Genomic DNA, 12,987 nt, shown 5'->3' on the forward strand with positions numbered 1-12,987 from the left:
TAAACTGTACAAAAGGCAAAGAAGTAGAAGAATACCCGTATCTAATCAGACCGTGTTCAACACACACACACACACACACACACACGCATGCTTGCACACTGATTGGAGGCTTGCAGAGGCCTCCAGCAGAGAATTGCCAAATCGGGCCAAATCAACGGCAGGGATGCGCACGAGGGGGTTTTGTTACTAAGAATGGATGTGCATCCAGCATTTCTTGTGTGCAGAGGAGGTTCTGGCTTTGAACTAAATTCCTGAAGGAATATTTGCTTGGCGAAGGGAAAAGGAAAGGAATGAGGGGAGGGTGGGGCGTGTGAAATCAAAGACCAGAACCGCTGCAGTTAGTAGTGAAAGCGGTGAAAAAATACATTACGCCTTGTTTGTTGTCACTGAACAACGTAATTAATCTGAAATCTGTAGAATGAATTAGTCTACAAAGCCGTGCTGTGTGGATCCAGAGGGAGAGAGGGGCTTACTGCGGGGGGGAAAGAAAAGCATCACTCAATTTAACAAAAAAATAAAAAAGCAACAGAGAAAACTCATCTGCCATCACGTGTGATGTGATTTGAAAATGTTGTTCCCAGAAAGTAGTCTATATCGAGTGGAAAGAATTCACTGACTAACGTCTGGGTGTCTCTGGTAAAGGGAATTACTTCCACAGAGACTGTGAACAAATGCAGCACGTCATTCTAAAAAAAAAAAAAAAAGAGTAAATAAATGTTGAGCAGAATGAGAGGTTGTTGTTGTGTGGGACGGTAAACGTAGTATAACAATCCACCATCTATTCTTGATTAATTCCCCTCTTTATTGGATTATAAAAATATCTTAATCCACTTGTAGCTTTTTATAGAGCGAGAACCTTGCCGTGAATACGTCACTTTTCTGACTCTCGGCGAAGGGCAGGCTGGTTCCAGTGCAGCGGGCCGTGGTCACCGCGCTGAGAGGCAGGCGGCTGATGGATGTCTGTGGCGGTGGGAGTGGATGAAAAGGGCGCAAATGAGTGTCTGTCTGTCCGTCCGTGGCAGCGTTTGAGAGACGGCCTCTGGCGCCGCCACTGTCACGTCATAACTCAGCGCATTGATCGGTTCTCTTTCTCGGCAAACACAAAAAGAACAAACAGTCCAGAGCAGATAATAGGGAGGGGGGGGGCCTCTGAAGGCCAAATGAAGACTGTCACTCCGAGATCAATCACAGGTGATGGGGCCTGCTGGCTTGATGGTGCTTAATGGAGAGTTAGCTGTAACCAACTTTAGTTATGTAACCATAGAAACAGCATCGTCAACTCAAGCCGGTCACGAGTCCAGATCATTGCTCTACGAGATGCACCCCCCCCCACCCCCCCCCTTTAGCTGCAGCTATGTTGTCCGTGCAAGACGTGGAGAACAGACTGGAGCGCAGGGCGCTGATGGGCGGAGAGAATTGAGAACTTTGAGGAGTTTTGAGAATGTCAGTTTTCCCGCAAAGAGGGAACCCAACGGAGTAAAAGAGATCCAATCGTTTCCTTGTCCCTCCCAACAAAAAGCTTTGTATTTAATTCCCACATACTGTAGTACATATCCACCCAACCATTGTCTTGTTCATATTTATTATAATTAAGTGTCTGTGGTATAATGTAAAGCATTTGTGGACACATTTTTGTATGAAATCATTCTCCAATTCAGCTGTTTGGTCCAAGTATAACATTAAGAAGTAAATGACTGATACAGAGTTGTAGGATCAAGGCTCACTTTTCCCACCAAGTAGTCTTTTACTGTGGATACTGAATCTGCATCAAATATTGTGTTGATTACACACAGAGGCGAAGGCTGCTGCCTCTGAACCTCCTGCAGGCGCTAACTCACCTTGGAGGAACTCTCCCAGAATATCAAAGTGGTTTTTTAGCAACAGTGTTCAGTTTCATTCAAATGTGCGAAGAACCCTGAACAAGAGGCACGTCAAAGAGCTCCGTTGAACTTCTTTGACGTGCAGGATTTCTTCTTTTTTTTTCTCGCATCTCTGATATTCAACCTTGAGGTAAACATTGCATGACTACAAAACAAGCGCCTATGACACACACACACACACACACACACACACAGTAATCCGATACCTGTGTGTGGTAGAGGTGTGCAGTCAAATTAATGGCAGCTCGTCCTCTTTAGCCTCATTATCTGTGACGGGAGACTCAACTGTCCGAGGAGACGCCGATAGTCATCAGTCATCCTGTCCTTCAGTCTGACTATCAGTCTCACACACACACACACACACACACACACACACACACACAGTGTTTGTGAGACTCGGGGAAAGGTTTTCAGGCAGGTGCCTGTGCACCAAAACCTCTCCATTGAGTATTTATTGGTAAACTTCAACAGATGTCCTCACGCTCCAAAAAGTCATGTGGTTAAACGGAGCGGATTTCTTTTTAAATGTGATAATTCTGTGAATCCATCTGCGATGATGAAACTAACGACCTCATCTTCCATCTCTTTGTCGGTTAAACAAATACATTTTGATATCCGTGATGGTGTCTTCCGACACGGTGCAATTTAATATATTCATAGAAGAATGAAAAGCTGATAATCTTGTTTTTGTAATTAATGTATTATTAGTTGGGTTAACAGGGTAATGCGTTAATTTGACAAACAATCATCCATCTCTTTCATGCCGCACTCTTATCTGTTCATAATCCACGAAGGGTCAGAGACTCATTTCCTTTGTTTTTGTACAACTTTTGGGGGTTTTTTTTGGCCCAATGAGCAGCCATTTACTACAAGCAATGCAATTCGGTACAATATTACATACTGTATATGTCTAAAACTCAATGTTGCATTTCATTCACTCGGGGCACACGCCGAAGGAATAGAATAGCAGCTGCTCCCAGGTTTGAATAACAATTGTACACGCAGAACATGAACTCGACAACCTGAAATATCCCTCAAACAGACCCCCCCCTCCCATAAATCCAAACCCATAATCCCCAACCGCTCTGTCGTAATTGTTTTTTTTTGTGTGTGGGGAGAAATGGTTTCTGTGTTCCCTCAAAATGATGAATTTCACTACGGTTAGTGAATGCTTCGACAAGAACACCAGCCAATACGAGTATATTAGGACTTTTATGGGGTCTCTGTCAATCCAAAGCCATAACTTTTTATTTCACGGAGGCATTGTTTTGTGACGCTGCTGACTTTGACCTGAAAACAAAACAAAAAGAGTTTTCAAGTCAAGGTGCCTTTCCCCAAAATCTAAAACCCTAAATCCAAGCAATGGGGAAATGATGTATGCCTGCATTCAATATCATATCGTGGTTATCTGATCTGCAGCCTCCTCAATGCAGCCTGTCAAAGACTTTTAATTAGGCCGTGCTGGTAGACAATAGAATTTCTCATTAAATTGTTTTTAAAACCATTTCCACACACAATTTGAAATGTTTTCCGTAATATTGATATAATCCGAGCGTCTTTTAGGCGCACAATGTTTTCATCAATGCTCGTAATAACCTCGTAGCCGCGCTGCAAATTACTTTTGCTTTTATGCAATCTTTCGCCTGCCTTTTTTAATCTAGCCTGTTGTTGGAACCTTTGCACAAGGTACACACACTGAGCCACCGAAAAACGCTTCCTCGGATGTGTGTAATAATGTTAATTTTGGAGTCACCTGACCGTGCACCAGCATACGCACACACACACACACACCGCCTCCTTTATTTCGACCCTGCTGGGGCCGGAGGCGGTGACGATCGGCAGCAGTTGAGATTAAGTATGTCGAAGGCGGCGTGAGAGAGGAGGAAAGCGTACGCTGCTGACTCAGGGGTTTTCGTTCCCAAAACGCCTGTCGGACCGCTGTGATTGACAGCCTTTGGGCTGATGGACGTGATGTCTGTAACCGCCTCCCTGGGGACTAAAGACAGGAAACCCGGTGCAGCAGATGTGTGATGAAGTTACATCTGTAGAGTTTAGAAGTTCAACTCAACTTCACACAAATCCTATTAAGTTTAACTCCCAAAAAAATAACACAGCTGTAAAAGTGAATTTGCTGTGTGTGTGTGTGTGTTGGTACAAATATAGATGCGTATGTGTGTGTGTGTGTGTGTGTGTGGTGGCCAACTCTGGGAATGTGTTTTATATGCAAATTTTGTTAATGTGTATAAGCTGCTCCATTCCGTTCTCATTAGGGTTTCATTAGTCTCTTTTATGGAAATGCACAGACTTTACTGCAGAGCTGCCGGGCAGTAAAGCAGAGCTGCCTCCTCACGCAGAGGCCCGAGTGACACCTTCCACGCCGGAAAGCACGCCGCCTTCAAAGTCAAATTCACCCAGCGAGCGGCCTGCTGCGGAGAGCTTTAGTTTTTTTCTTAAAACAAATGAAGAAAAGGTGAGACGACCGAGGAGTAGCAGCGCTGACGTTCTGAAGCCCACACACCGGGTCGACAGCCGGCAGCCAATGGTTGAAGCTCATTTCACTACACAGAGCTTATAATGAGCCCTTATTCTATAATGAATAGCTTTTTTGTTGTTGTTTTTGTTCAGGATGTAGTTGACCAGTCCAGCTGGGATTTAAATGTAAAGGGGCAACGCATCTCTGAACCACCCCACGGCTCGTATAATCTCTAAAACTTGTACTTTTAATTAACACGCTGTCGGTGTGAGTTTGCCGCAACTCCGAGGGATATTTCATCTGAGCGCAGTGTCCCCGTAATTAGAACATCAGCACTGACCCGCCTGAAGGCTGAAGACGATGATTACCGCAGTTAGATTGTTACTGCAGATTTTTACTTTTTTTTTTTTTTTTTTTTTGGGATCCAAGGTGGAAGTGTGCAGTGTTTTCCAGCCGGGTCCAATCCGACCCGGAGAAACTTCTGCTTTGCTTTTGCTTTAGTTCCACACCCCCTGTCCTAATGGCACCGGGTTGTGTTTTGGGGTAATTAACATTGCAGATGAATTAAAAAAAAAAAAAAAAAAGGGTGAGCATTGCTGACAGTAAAAGTGCATCTCTCTCTCTATCTCTCTCTCTCTCTCTCTATCTCTCTCTCTCTCTCTCTCTCTCTCTCTCTCTCTCTCTCTCTCTCTCTCTCTCTCTCTCTCTCTCTCTCTCTCTCTCTCTCTCTCTCTCTCTCTCTCTCTCTCTCTCTCTCTCTCTCTCTCTCTCTCTCTCTCTCTCTCGTATCCTCTTCCCTTGGAGGGAAGCGCCGTGCCGTGAAATTGGGATCTAAATTACGAGGCTGGTGTTTCTCCGTGTGAGGGATTTATTTATTTATTTATTTATTTATTTTTAAGCGGGCGGGTCGTGGGCCGTGTGCCGTCCCGGCGGAGGTTTGGGACGCCCGTGGATGTGAACGTTTCCCCTTCATCCCCTCGCGGTTCTATCGGCCTCGTCGCCGTCACCGCTATCAGCTCGGGGCCCATAACGGAGATGTGAAGATTCAGGAGTCGGTTATAAATCAGGGCTCCCCTCTCCTTTCTCCAATGAGAGGTTGTCTTTATTTGAATAATAAGCTTCTTATCTCGGGGGGGAATTACTATTCTGCCGGCTACATCACTCGGGCATCCTCGCTCCTCTTCTACTTCCCCTTAATCATACACCCCCCCCCCTCTCCCCTCTCTCTCTCTCCCCCTCATTTAATCTTTATCTTTTGTCCTGGCCCTCACCTCTCCTTGTCCCTTCGTCCCCCAACTGAAGATAAAGTAGATCCACTGGAATCTCAAACATGTCTCGGGACGTTCCGCTTTCTTACGTTTTTTTTTTCCACACTTAAGGCCTTTGCAGAACACGGGACAGTCATCGGCATGAAAATAACCCGCGAATAAATCCCAGACAGTTGCAGCACAGTTTCAGTTAAAGGTGAGAATAGATGTGCACAGAAGACCATCCACTGGGATCTGACCTCTTAAGAGATGTCGCCTTGTTCTGTGAGGGTGGGTGGGTGTGTTACCTTTATTACAGCACAATCCAGCTGAATTCCTGTCTTATTTCCTCTATTCGGAACCTCTGAAACTGCAAAGTACAAAATAATGAGACATTGCCAGATCAGGGATGAACTGGTGATCAAGCTCTAATGTGATTTGTTCCAGAATGAGTGTCAATGTCAGATGAGCCATCACAACTCCACCAGAAATCCATATCAAGCCACGTCCGGCTTCGTGGGTCCATCCTCAAGGAGTCTGTGTTAAAATACCTGATACGGGTCATCGGCGCCCCCCCATATGTTTGCACCCTCCCAAACGCGCTGCCCATAAACACTACGTGGAGAGGGCTCATGCGATTGGTTGGAAGCGTAGGGGGTTGAAAAGGCCATTTGTCAGCAGGTACCTGCCACTCAGGTCGAAAGCCGACAAGATGTGGACAAAACCCAATTTCAGCGTTGATGGAATAATAGCACGGTTAATGTGCCCGTCCGCCGGAGCAGAACGGGAGGTCGACCCGGGGTCAAAACCTTTGGGAGGCCGCGTGGTCGACCACGTGGGGAAAGTCCCCCAATTCACAGTCACTGCTAATGCGGGTTCCCGAATTAAAAGATGCCTGCGTAGTCCGACGGCTGTTTGGGCTTCTCCTCTGCACGCATTCATCACCCGCCTCTGAGCTGTCAGTCAACTTCGATGCTGGGGTGGTAATGTGTATGTCCTTTCTTTCTAGGGGTACTTCTTGCTGTTTGAGTCCATGTTGGACTCGGTGCTGTACGCCAGGGACCTCTACCTGGCGGACGGCGGCTCAGGTGAGTCACATCTTCTCCCCAAAACACAAAATCAAGCAAAATAAAGGGTTCTCATGGCAATGTCATTTAATTTCTCCATAATGCGTTATTTGAATAGTGTCCTTGTGCCCTACAAAGTGTCACAAGGAGCTTCATCTGCTTTGGTAAAGTGATATGAACATGCAAACTCACAAAAGCTGTCAAATGTCTAAACTAACTCACCAGAGCCTCTGGACGTCTTTGGTATAATGTTTTTTTTTTTTGTGCATTAGTGAGTCTGCATTGACTGTTGACTGTCACTACTATTCATACTTATACAATCGATTTGAATTCTCCACCTAAAGCATGGAGGTACACTCAAGGATAAACCAGTTGTCATTACTGCTGTTGAGTGGTGCAGTGCAGTGTGGTCCTGAGGTCAGGTTTACTCGGTCTGCTCATGCCAGCCCCCTGTGGTTATTACAAGGGACACGCTGACCCCGACTGCAGAGACAGATCTGTTAGTGAGAGATACTGGCGCAGGTGTGCTTTTGTGTTGCTTTGTTCACACGTCCTACGCAGTATTTTGTATGAATCTGTGAAGCAAATGTTCATAGAGCGGTGATTCTAATGTGTGTGTGTGTGTGTGTGTGTGTGTGTGTGCGTGTGTGTGTGTGTGCTTACGCGTCATAAGACGAGTTTCCAGCGGCTCGCAGATTCTCCCCAACGCATTAACCTCCCCTGTCGTTTTTTTAATGTGTCCCTGCATGCCTGGCACAGCGCAGCGTCCAGGGGAAAAGAATTTTGTTTTTGTCCTGTGCCCCCCCCCCCCTCCCTCACCCCACACACAGTCTTTCCCCCTCCACAGCCAACCAATGGGGGAGATAGCAAGAGGGAGAGGGTGTGGGGGGGGGGGGTTGTATGACAAACGGGCTGTGAGCAGCGAGTCGAGAAGGACGCAGATGTCAAAGCCATGAATCTGGGGACGCCTGTGTACACCCCCCCCCCCCCCCTCTCCCTTTCTCTTTCTCCATCCACACCACGGCAGCCCTCTCTGTCTCCATTTCTATTTCAGTGTGTTTCTCAGACGGGCCTATTCCCAATTCTGCCCCATCAGCAGCCCCCCCCTCCCCCCCCCCTCCTCACCACGCACCCCCATCCTCCCACTTGGCCCTCGTAATTACTCACTCGGTTGAGTAATCGGAGTAAAACGGCCGATGGTGCGCACTGCGTGTGAATGTGTGCGCACAGTCGGCGGGCGCAGTGACACTCGCAGGGTCGCGGGTAATAATGACGTCACTCAGCCGTCACCAACCATTCTCACCTTCAATGGTCCCACGTTTTCCATAAGGAAAAAAAAATGCACTCCTTTTGGTTAAAAACCAAACTATTTTTGCTCAGGTCAGAATGAATGACATCTCTCTGGACTATTCTTTAGCCCAACTAAACAACTCTCATTTATACAACTTTTATTTTGAAAAGTGGTATATGAATCAATTTTGTGAACCTTATGTTTTGACGGATGTTATCACGCAAAATGTTCAAATTCTGAAAATGCTGCTCGATAGAATTGGGGTCCGGATGTTGCTTTCCGTCGCTAAAGCTACTGCTAACTGCTTTTGCACTTGCCTATATAAATTATATCCATAATCATTTATTTATATAGTTATACACTAATATTCCCACCACTGCAGAGCAATACAACACTAACCTGTTAATTCTAGTCTCATTAGAAGTTTATCGTGACGCCATGATCAGATATCCTCCCCATTACAGTTACCTTTTTTTATTCTCCTGTTATACTTTTCTATTCTTCGATCACTGGTACCAGTAGCAGCAAGCCCTAATGTTAAAGTACGTTGGATATATCCTCATGAGTGTAACTGTAGTTTAGGCCCGAGGCCTGGGAGTTGGCTAATGTTACTTCACAGTAGGGTTACCAATGGCCCTGAGCATCTCCGCTCTGGCTTAATCACCAAGCATATTACCCATACAAATAAATCTATTCAGATGTGAGAACACGATGAAAAGAACATTACGGCTCACGTTCAATGCTCATTTGTGACATGGGTAATGTTTATTCAAAAGACAATTTTACAGCATGTAATACGAGGAGCGACAATAATCACTGCCTAGACTCTAGTCTTCAAAACTGAAAAATGAAGCTAGAATCATAGTTCCCTAGTGGCATCTTCTAAGAGAAATTGTTTTTCTGAGGCTGCTTGTTCAGTCAGCAAAAAAAAAAAAGGGGGGGGGGGTCCGAAGCTTGTTTGCCCAAAATACATCCAGGCAGCAGTCATTTCACTGAGGTGATGTGAGACCACGTGTGGGTTTCACCGCTCTGGCCTCTAAGGACTATAAGTGAATCCATAGGACCTTTTTTTATGAGCACACCAGGTAGAGATGATGCTGTGCATCTCTCATTGGCACACCTACCCAAGTAATGAACAGCGTAATGGACAAAACAATGGGGGGGGGGGGGGGGGGGTGTTCCCTTTGTGTTTTTGCGTTGCCTGAATGCCACCGTGTCCCCAAAAACAAACACTATCACTAAATGTCACTAAATCCAACACAATGGACCTTTTCAGAGCGCTATCATGCTATGTTACCCCCAGTGCTCATGGGACACTCTCAAACTATCACAGATGGTCATTTTTTGTTTTTCCATCTAGTGTAAAATACAAAGTATCAAAGTAGGACAAAATGGCCATCCGGCCTGACTTGTGTTCATGTGATGGATTCGGTCATTACAGCAGCCTCGTGGAATTGATGCAACGCTCCACACCCCCAAGATGTTAAGGCGTTCTCTCATTAAATATGTTGAATGGTTTTTAAAGCCATTCAATTTGTTGACATTAAGCTCGTCTCGGCACAGAGTAGAAGTTTGGGGGACAGGAAACTGCCCGTGATTAATGAGCTTTTCCGTAGTGGAAAAACCCAACTTCCAAAGGGATGCAGTAGTTGAGTCTCCCAAAAAAACCTCAGCCGTGATACGTTTGTTAGTCGTTTCTGTTTGAAGCTAAATGCATTTTTATATTCAGATTCAAGTGAAATGACCCAGATAATTGGTAAATAGTTTTTAACCGCCGGCTGGTAGATGGAGCCCAGTTTCAGAACCAGGCAACTGTCCTGGTTCTGAAACTGCGGGGGGGATCACATCTACCGTGACGCCCCATTGGACCAGGGGCCCTGGAGCGGCGCCCTCGGACCTCGCCCTGTTTAGATCTGACTCTCTTTGTGTCTGCCTCCACTTTCCTCTTTCACCTGGTTCCTCCTGACGAGGTTTGCTTAAACGGTGAAACGAAGCCTTGTTATCGCCCTGCTGGCGCAACAAAGGAAACTTAATTGTTTTTAAGATTAAGTGTGGTTGTCGGGGAGGTACCCCGGGTGATTGCGGTGCAGAGAAGGTAAGTTTAAGCAATGTGGCGATACTCGGTAATGTTTCCACCATCGGAGTTGAATGTAAAGACTAAAGGCAGACGTCATCCTCATGGTTTTGTGTTTCAGGCCCTTGATTTCATTCGCTCTTCTTTTTTCTTTTTTTTTCTCCACAGTCTACCCGGACCTATGCAACATCAGCCTGGCTGCAGTGGGAGACGCGTCGAAGCACCGCGAGCACATTGCATTCTGGGACGACGTGTACGGATTCAACATGGGGTGCATGAAGAAGGCTGTGGTGCCGGAGGCCGTGGTGGAGGTGGTGAAAGATGACACGCTTATCTCCGAGCCTGCAGTCATACAGGTGAACGTGCTCATAGGTTACTCACTGCAACACTCGACCTGCAGCCTGGTGGCTTTGGAAGCTGCTTTGATGAAACTGATAATGGCTTTTTGAGAGAGGTCAAATTAGTAATGGACGGTCCTTTTTAGAAGGCCTGTGGAGCAGAATAGAAAACATAAGTCAGGCTAACGTTGTCCTCCATTTAACCCAAAAACCTGTCTGCCTCAGACAGAGTTTCTTGTATCTAATCTTTGGTTTGTTTTGGTGAAAAACAAACACTGGACCTTGTTCCATCTTCACGCATCTGAAAATGATTGAAATGAAACAACCAGATGAAATCCAACATAAGTAATCACTCTTCTATTGAACTGCTTACAAATGGTTGACGGTGCAGAACTGGGCAAAAGGACCCATCCTTCCTTCAAATGGTGCATTTGACAGTCTACATATCACTGCTCAGCATTATGATAAACAAAATCACTTTCTAAATAAGTTGATGAAGTGTTTCTGCCAGATGTTTTTGTTGGATGACTCCGACTACCGAACGTCTGATGTTCAAGGCCCGTGTCGAGGGGACGCATTTTCAAACCAATACGTCCGTCTGATGGCAGTTACGAGGGGTTTTGGAATTTGTGGGGCCCGAGCCGTTAGACCACAGACAGGGAATCAGAGCAGTTAGCTGTGGAGAGAGGAAAAGATAGGGCCCTCAAGAGGGGGGGGGGGTTGTTTGTGTGTGTGTGTGTGTGTGTGTGTGTGTGTGATTGATCGGTCTAATCCTTGTTTAAGTTCCTCTTAAGGAAACTTCATTACTCTCAGCCCCCTGTGGATAGAGCGGTTTTCACTGACGGGAGAGCGCACCCATAAGAGATAACACACACACACACACACACACACACACACACACACACACACACACACGCGCACACACACGGTCCAACATAGCTCTTCTGAATCTTTCCGTGTAGAAGAACGCTCTCCCCCTCGTCTCACGCGGGGCGTCCGCTCGCCGGCCGGCCGGCCCGTCTGCTGAGTAGCATGTCCTCCACCCTTCTGTGGAGGTGATGAATGAGGAGGAGAGCTTGATGTAATGGAATTTGAATCTTCTAATCGATAGTTTCTCCCCTCCAGTGACAAATAGACAGCCCCACTGCCCAAATTACACGGACTCTCATCTATCGCCTTCCGTTGATACGATCCAATTACATTCCATTAAGGCGGACTGCTACTCCGTAAAATTGAGAGCCCTTTCGTGGAATTATAAATTCCTACCAAACAGATGAGTTTTTTTTTTTTTTTCTCCTCAGTGAGAACAAATAGAAAGTTCAACTTAGATTTTTTTTTTGCCTCATATGACATGTTTAATGTTTAGAAAAGTATGTAAGTTTCATTTGAGTGCTTTGGGAGTTATCATAATGTGCATTATTATGATCGCCTTGTTTTTAGTTATCTGGAGCTAATGTGTTGCTCTTACTATTACTGTTATTTTTCACTTGTGTTGCTCAGTTTCCACAACCTGTTTAACTGCACATTTGTTGAAATAGGAATAATTAAAAAAAAAAAATTCCCTTGGCTGGGATGGAAAGTTTGTGTTGCATTTATTCATCGTGTGCTGCGATCATTCGTGTCTTCCAACAGACGTTCGACTGTAACCGAGTTTGCTTGTCTGACCTGGAGTTTGCGTCCGAATTCTGCCTGAAGATCACAACCACCACAGAATGCACAGTAAGTAACTCGCAAAAAATATAATTCGGATCCACATTCAGTCCAATCGGCCAACATTAAAGATCCAGGGTTTAGGATCCGGTGGCATCGCTGCTCAGACGCTGTGTGAAAGGAACAAGGCGGCAAAACCAGCGGGGACATCAGTCAGCTTGATGGATCATGATCCTGTTTTGTGTCTTGTCAGTTTGATATTTAATAGAGTTTCGGATTGAATCATTGAGGCTAACGTGACTTTGCCAACACATGTCATACAACGTAGTGGATGTTCACAGCCCGCTCGCAAGAATCACAATCGAAAGAACGTGTTTCTCTTGCCTGTAGATGTTCATTTTGTGACCTGATAATACACAACAACTTCATCCAGTGTTTTGATGGGTTACTTTTAGGATGGAAAACGATTAGGAATCAGAACGTAGTGTTGAAACAACATTTTAAAATATGATTTAGAGATATCCCAAAATGATTCGACCTCGTTAACCGACGACACTCCGCGACATATTCACTTTGATTCCCGTCACTGAAGCTAAGGGCAGTTAATTAACCCAAAGACAAAAGTCACGTGACCCCTTGTAAGACCCTCCTCCGAACCTTTCGGCCCAAGCTTTTAAGTCAACTTTCAGCGAAATGGACACGTCTGTCCTCCCAACTCACGGGTCGGTGCTCCGCGGGTGTATTTGGGGAGGTGCTGAGCTCGAGCCCCATCTGTCCCGGGCCGACCACGGGGCCGCCTCCCTCCTGCAGGCCGCGGCGCTCTGCGGCGAGAGGAGTGATCCGTCCCTGTTGAGTCGGAGCGGCTTTGTGTTGTGTGCTGCACTGTCACTGCACTGTATTGGTTTAATGGATAATCAATAGGTGCTTATTATCTGGCCCCCGCTCACAGGCTAATGGGATTTGTAAA

The 12,987-nt window shown here is 45.9% G+C and overlaps 1 protein-coding gene across 2 annotated transcripts in view; it reads left to right on the plus strand.

Moving 5' to 3' along the window:
* Positions 1-12,987, plus strand: part of prmt3 (protein arginine methyltransferase 3) — a 37,000-nt gene that overhangs the window by 10,490 nt on the left and 13,523 nt on the right. For both annotated transcript variants that reach the window (XM_037453351.2, XM_037453361.2), the window contains exons 11-13: positions 6,610-6,688; positions 10,201-10,388; positions 12,003-12,089. In XM_037453351.2, coding sequence (XP_037309248.2) covers positions 6,610-6,688; positions 10,201-10,388; positions 12,003-12,089 — 354 coding nt within the window. The remainder of the gene's footprint in view (positions 1-6,609; positions 6,689-10,200; positions 10,389-12,002; positions 12,090-12,987) is intronic.

The sequence above is a fragment of the Pungitius pungitius genome, chromosome 4 (assembly GCF_949316345.1).
Source record: "Pungitius pungitius chromosome 4, fPunPun2.1, whole genome shotgun sequence".
Classification (NCBI taxonomy): domain Eukaryota; kingdom Metazoa; phylum Chordata; class Actinopteri; order Perciformes; family Gasterosteidae; genus Pungitius; species Pungitius pungitius.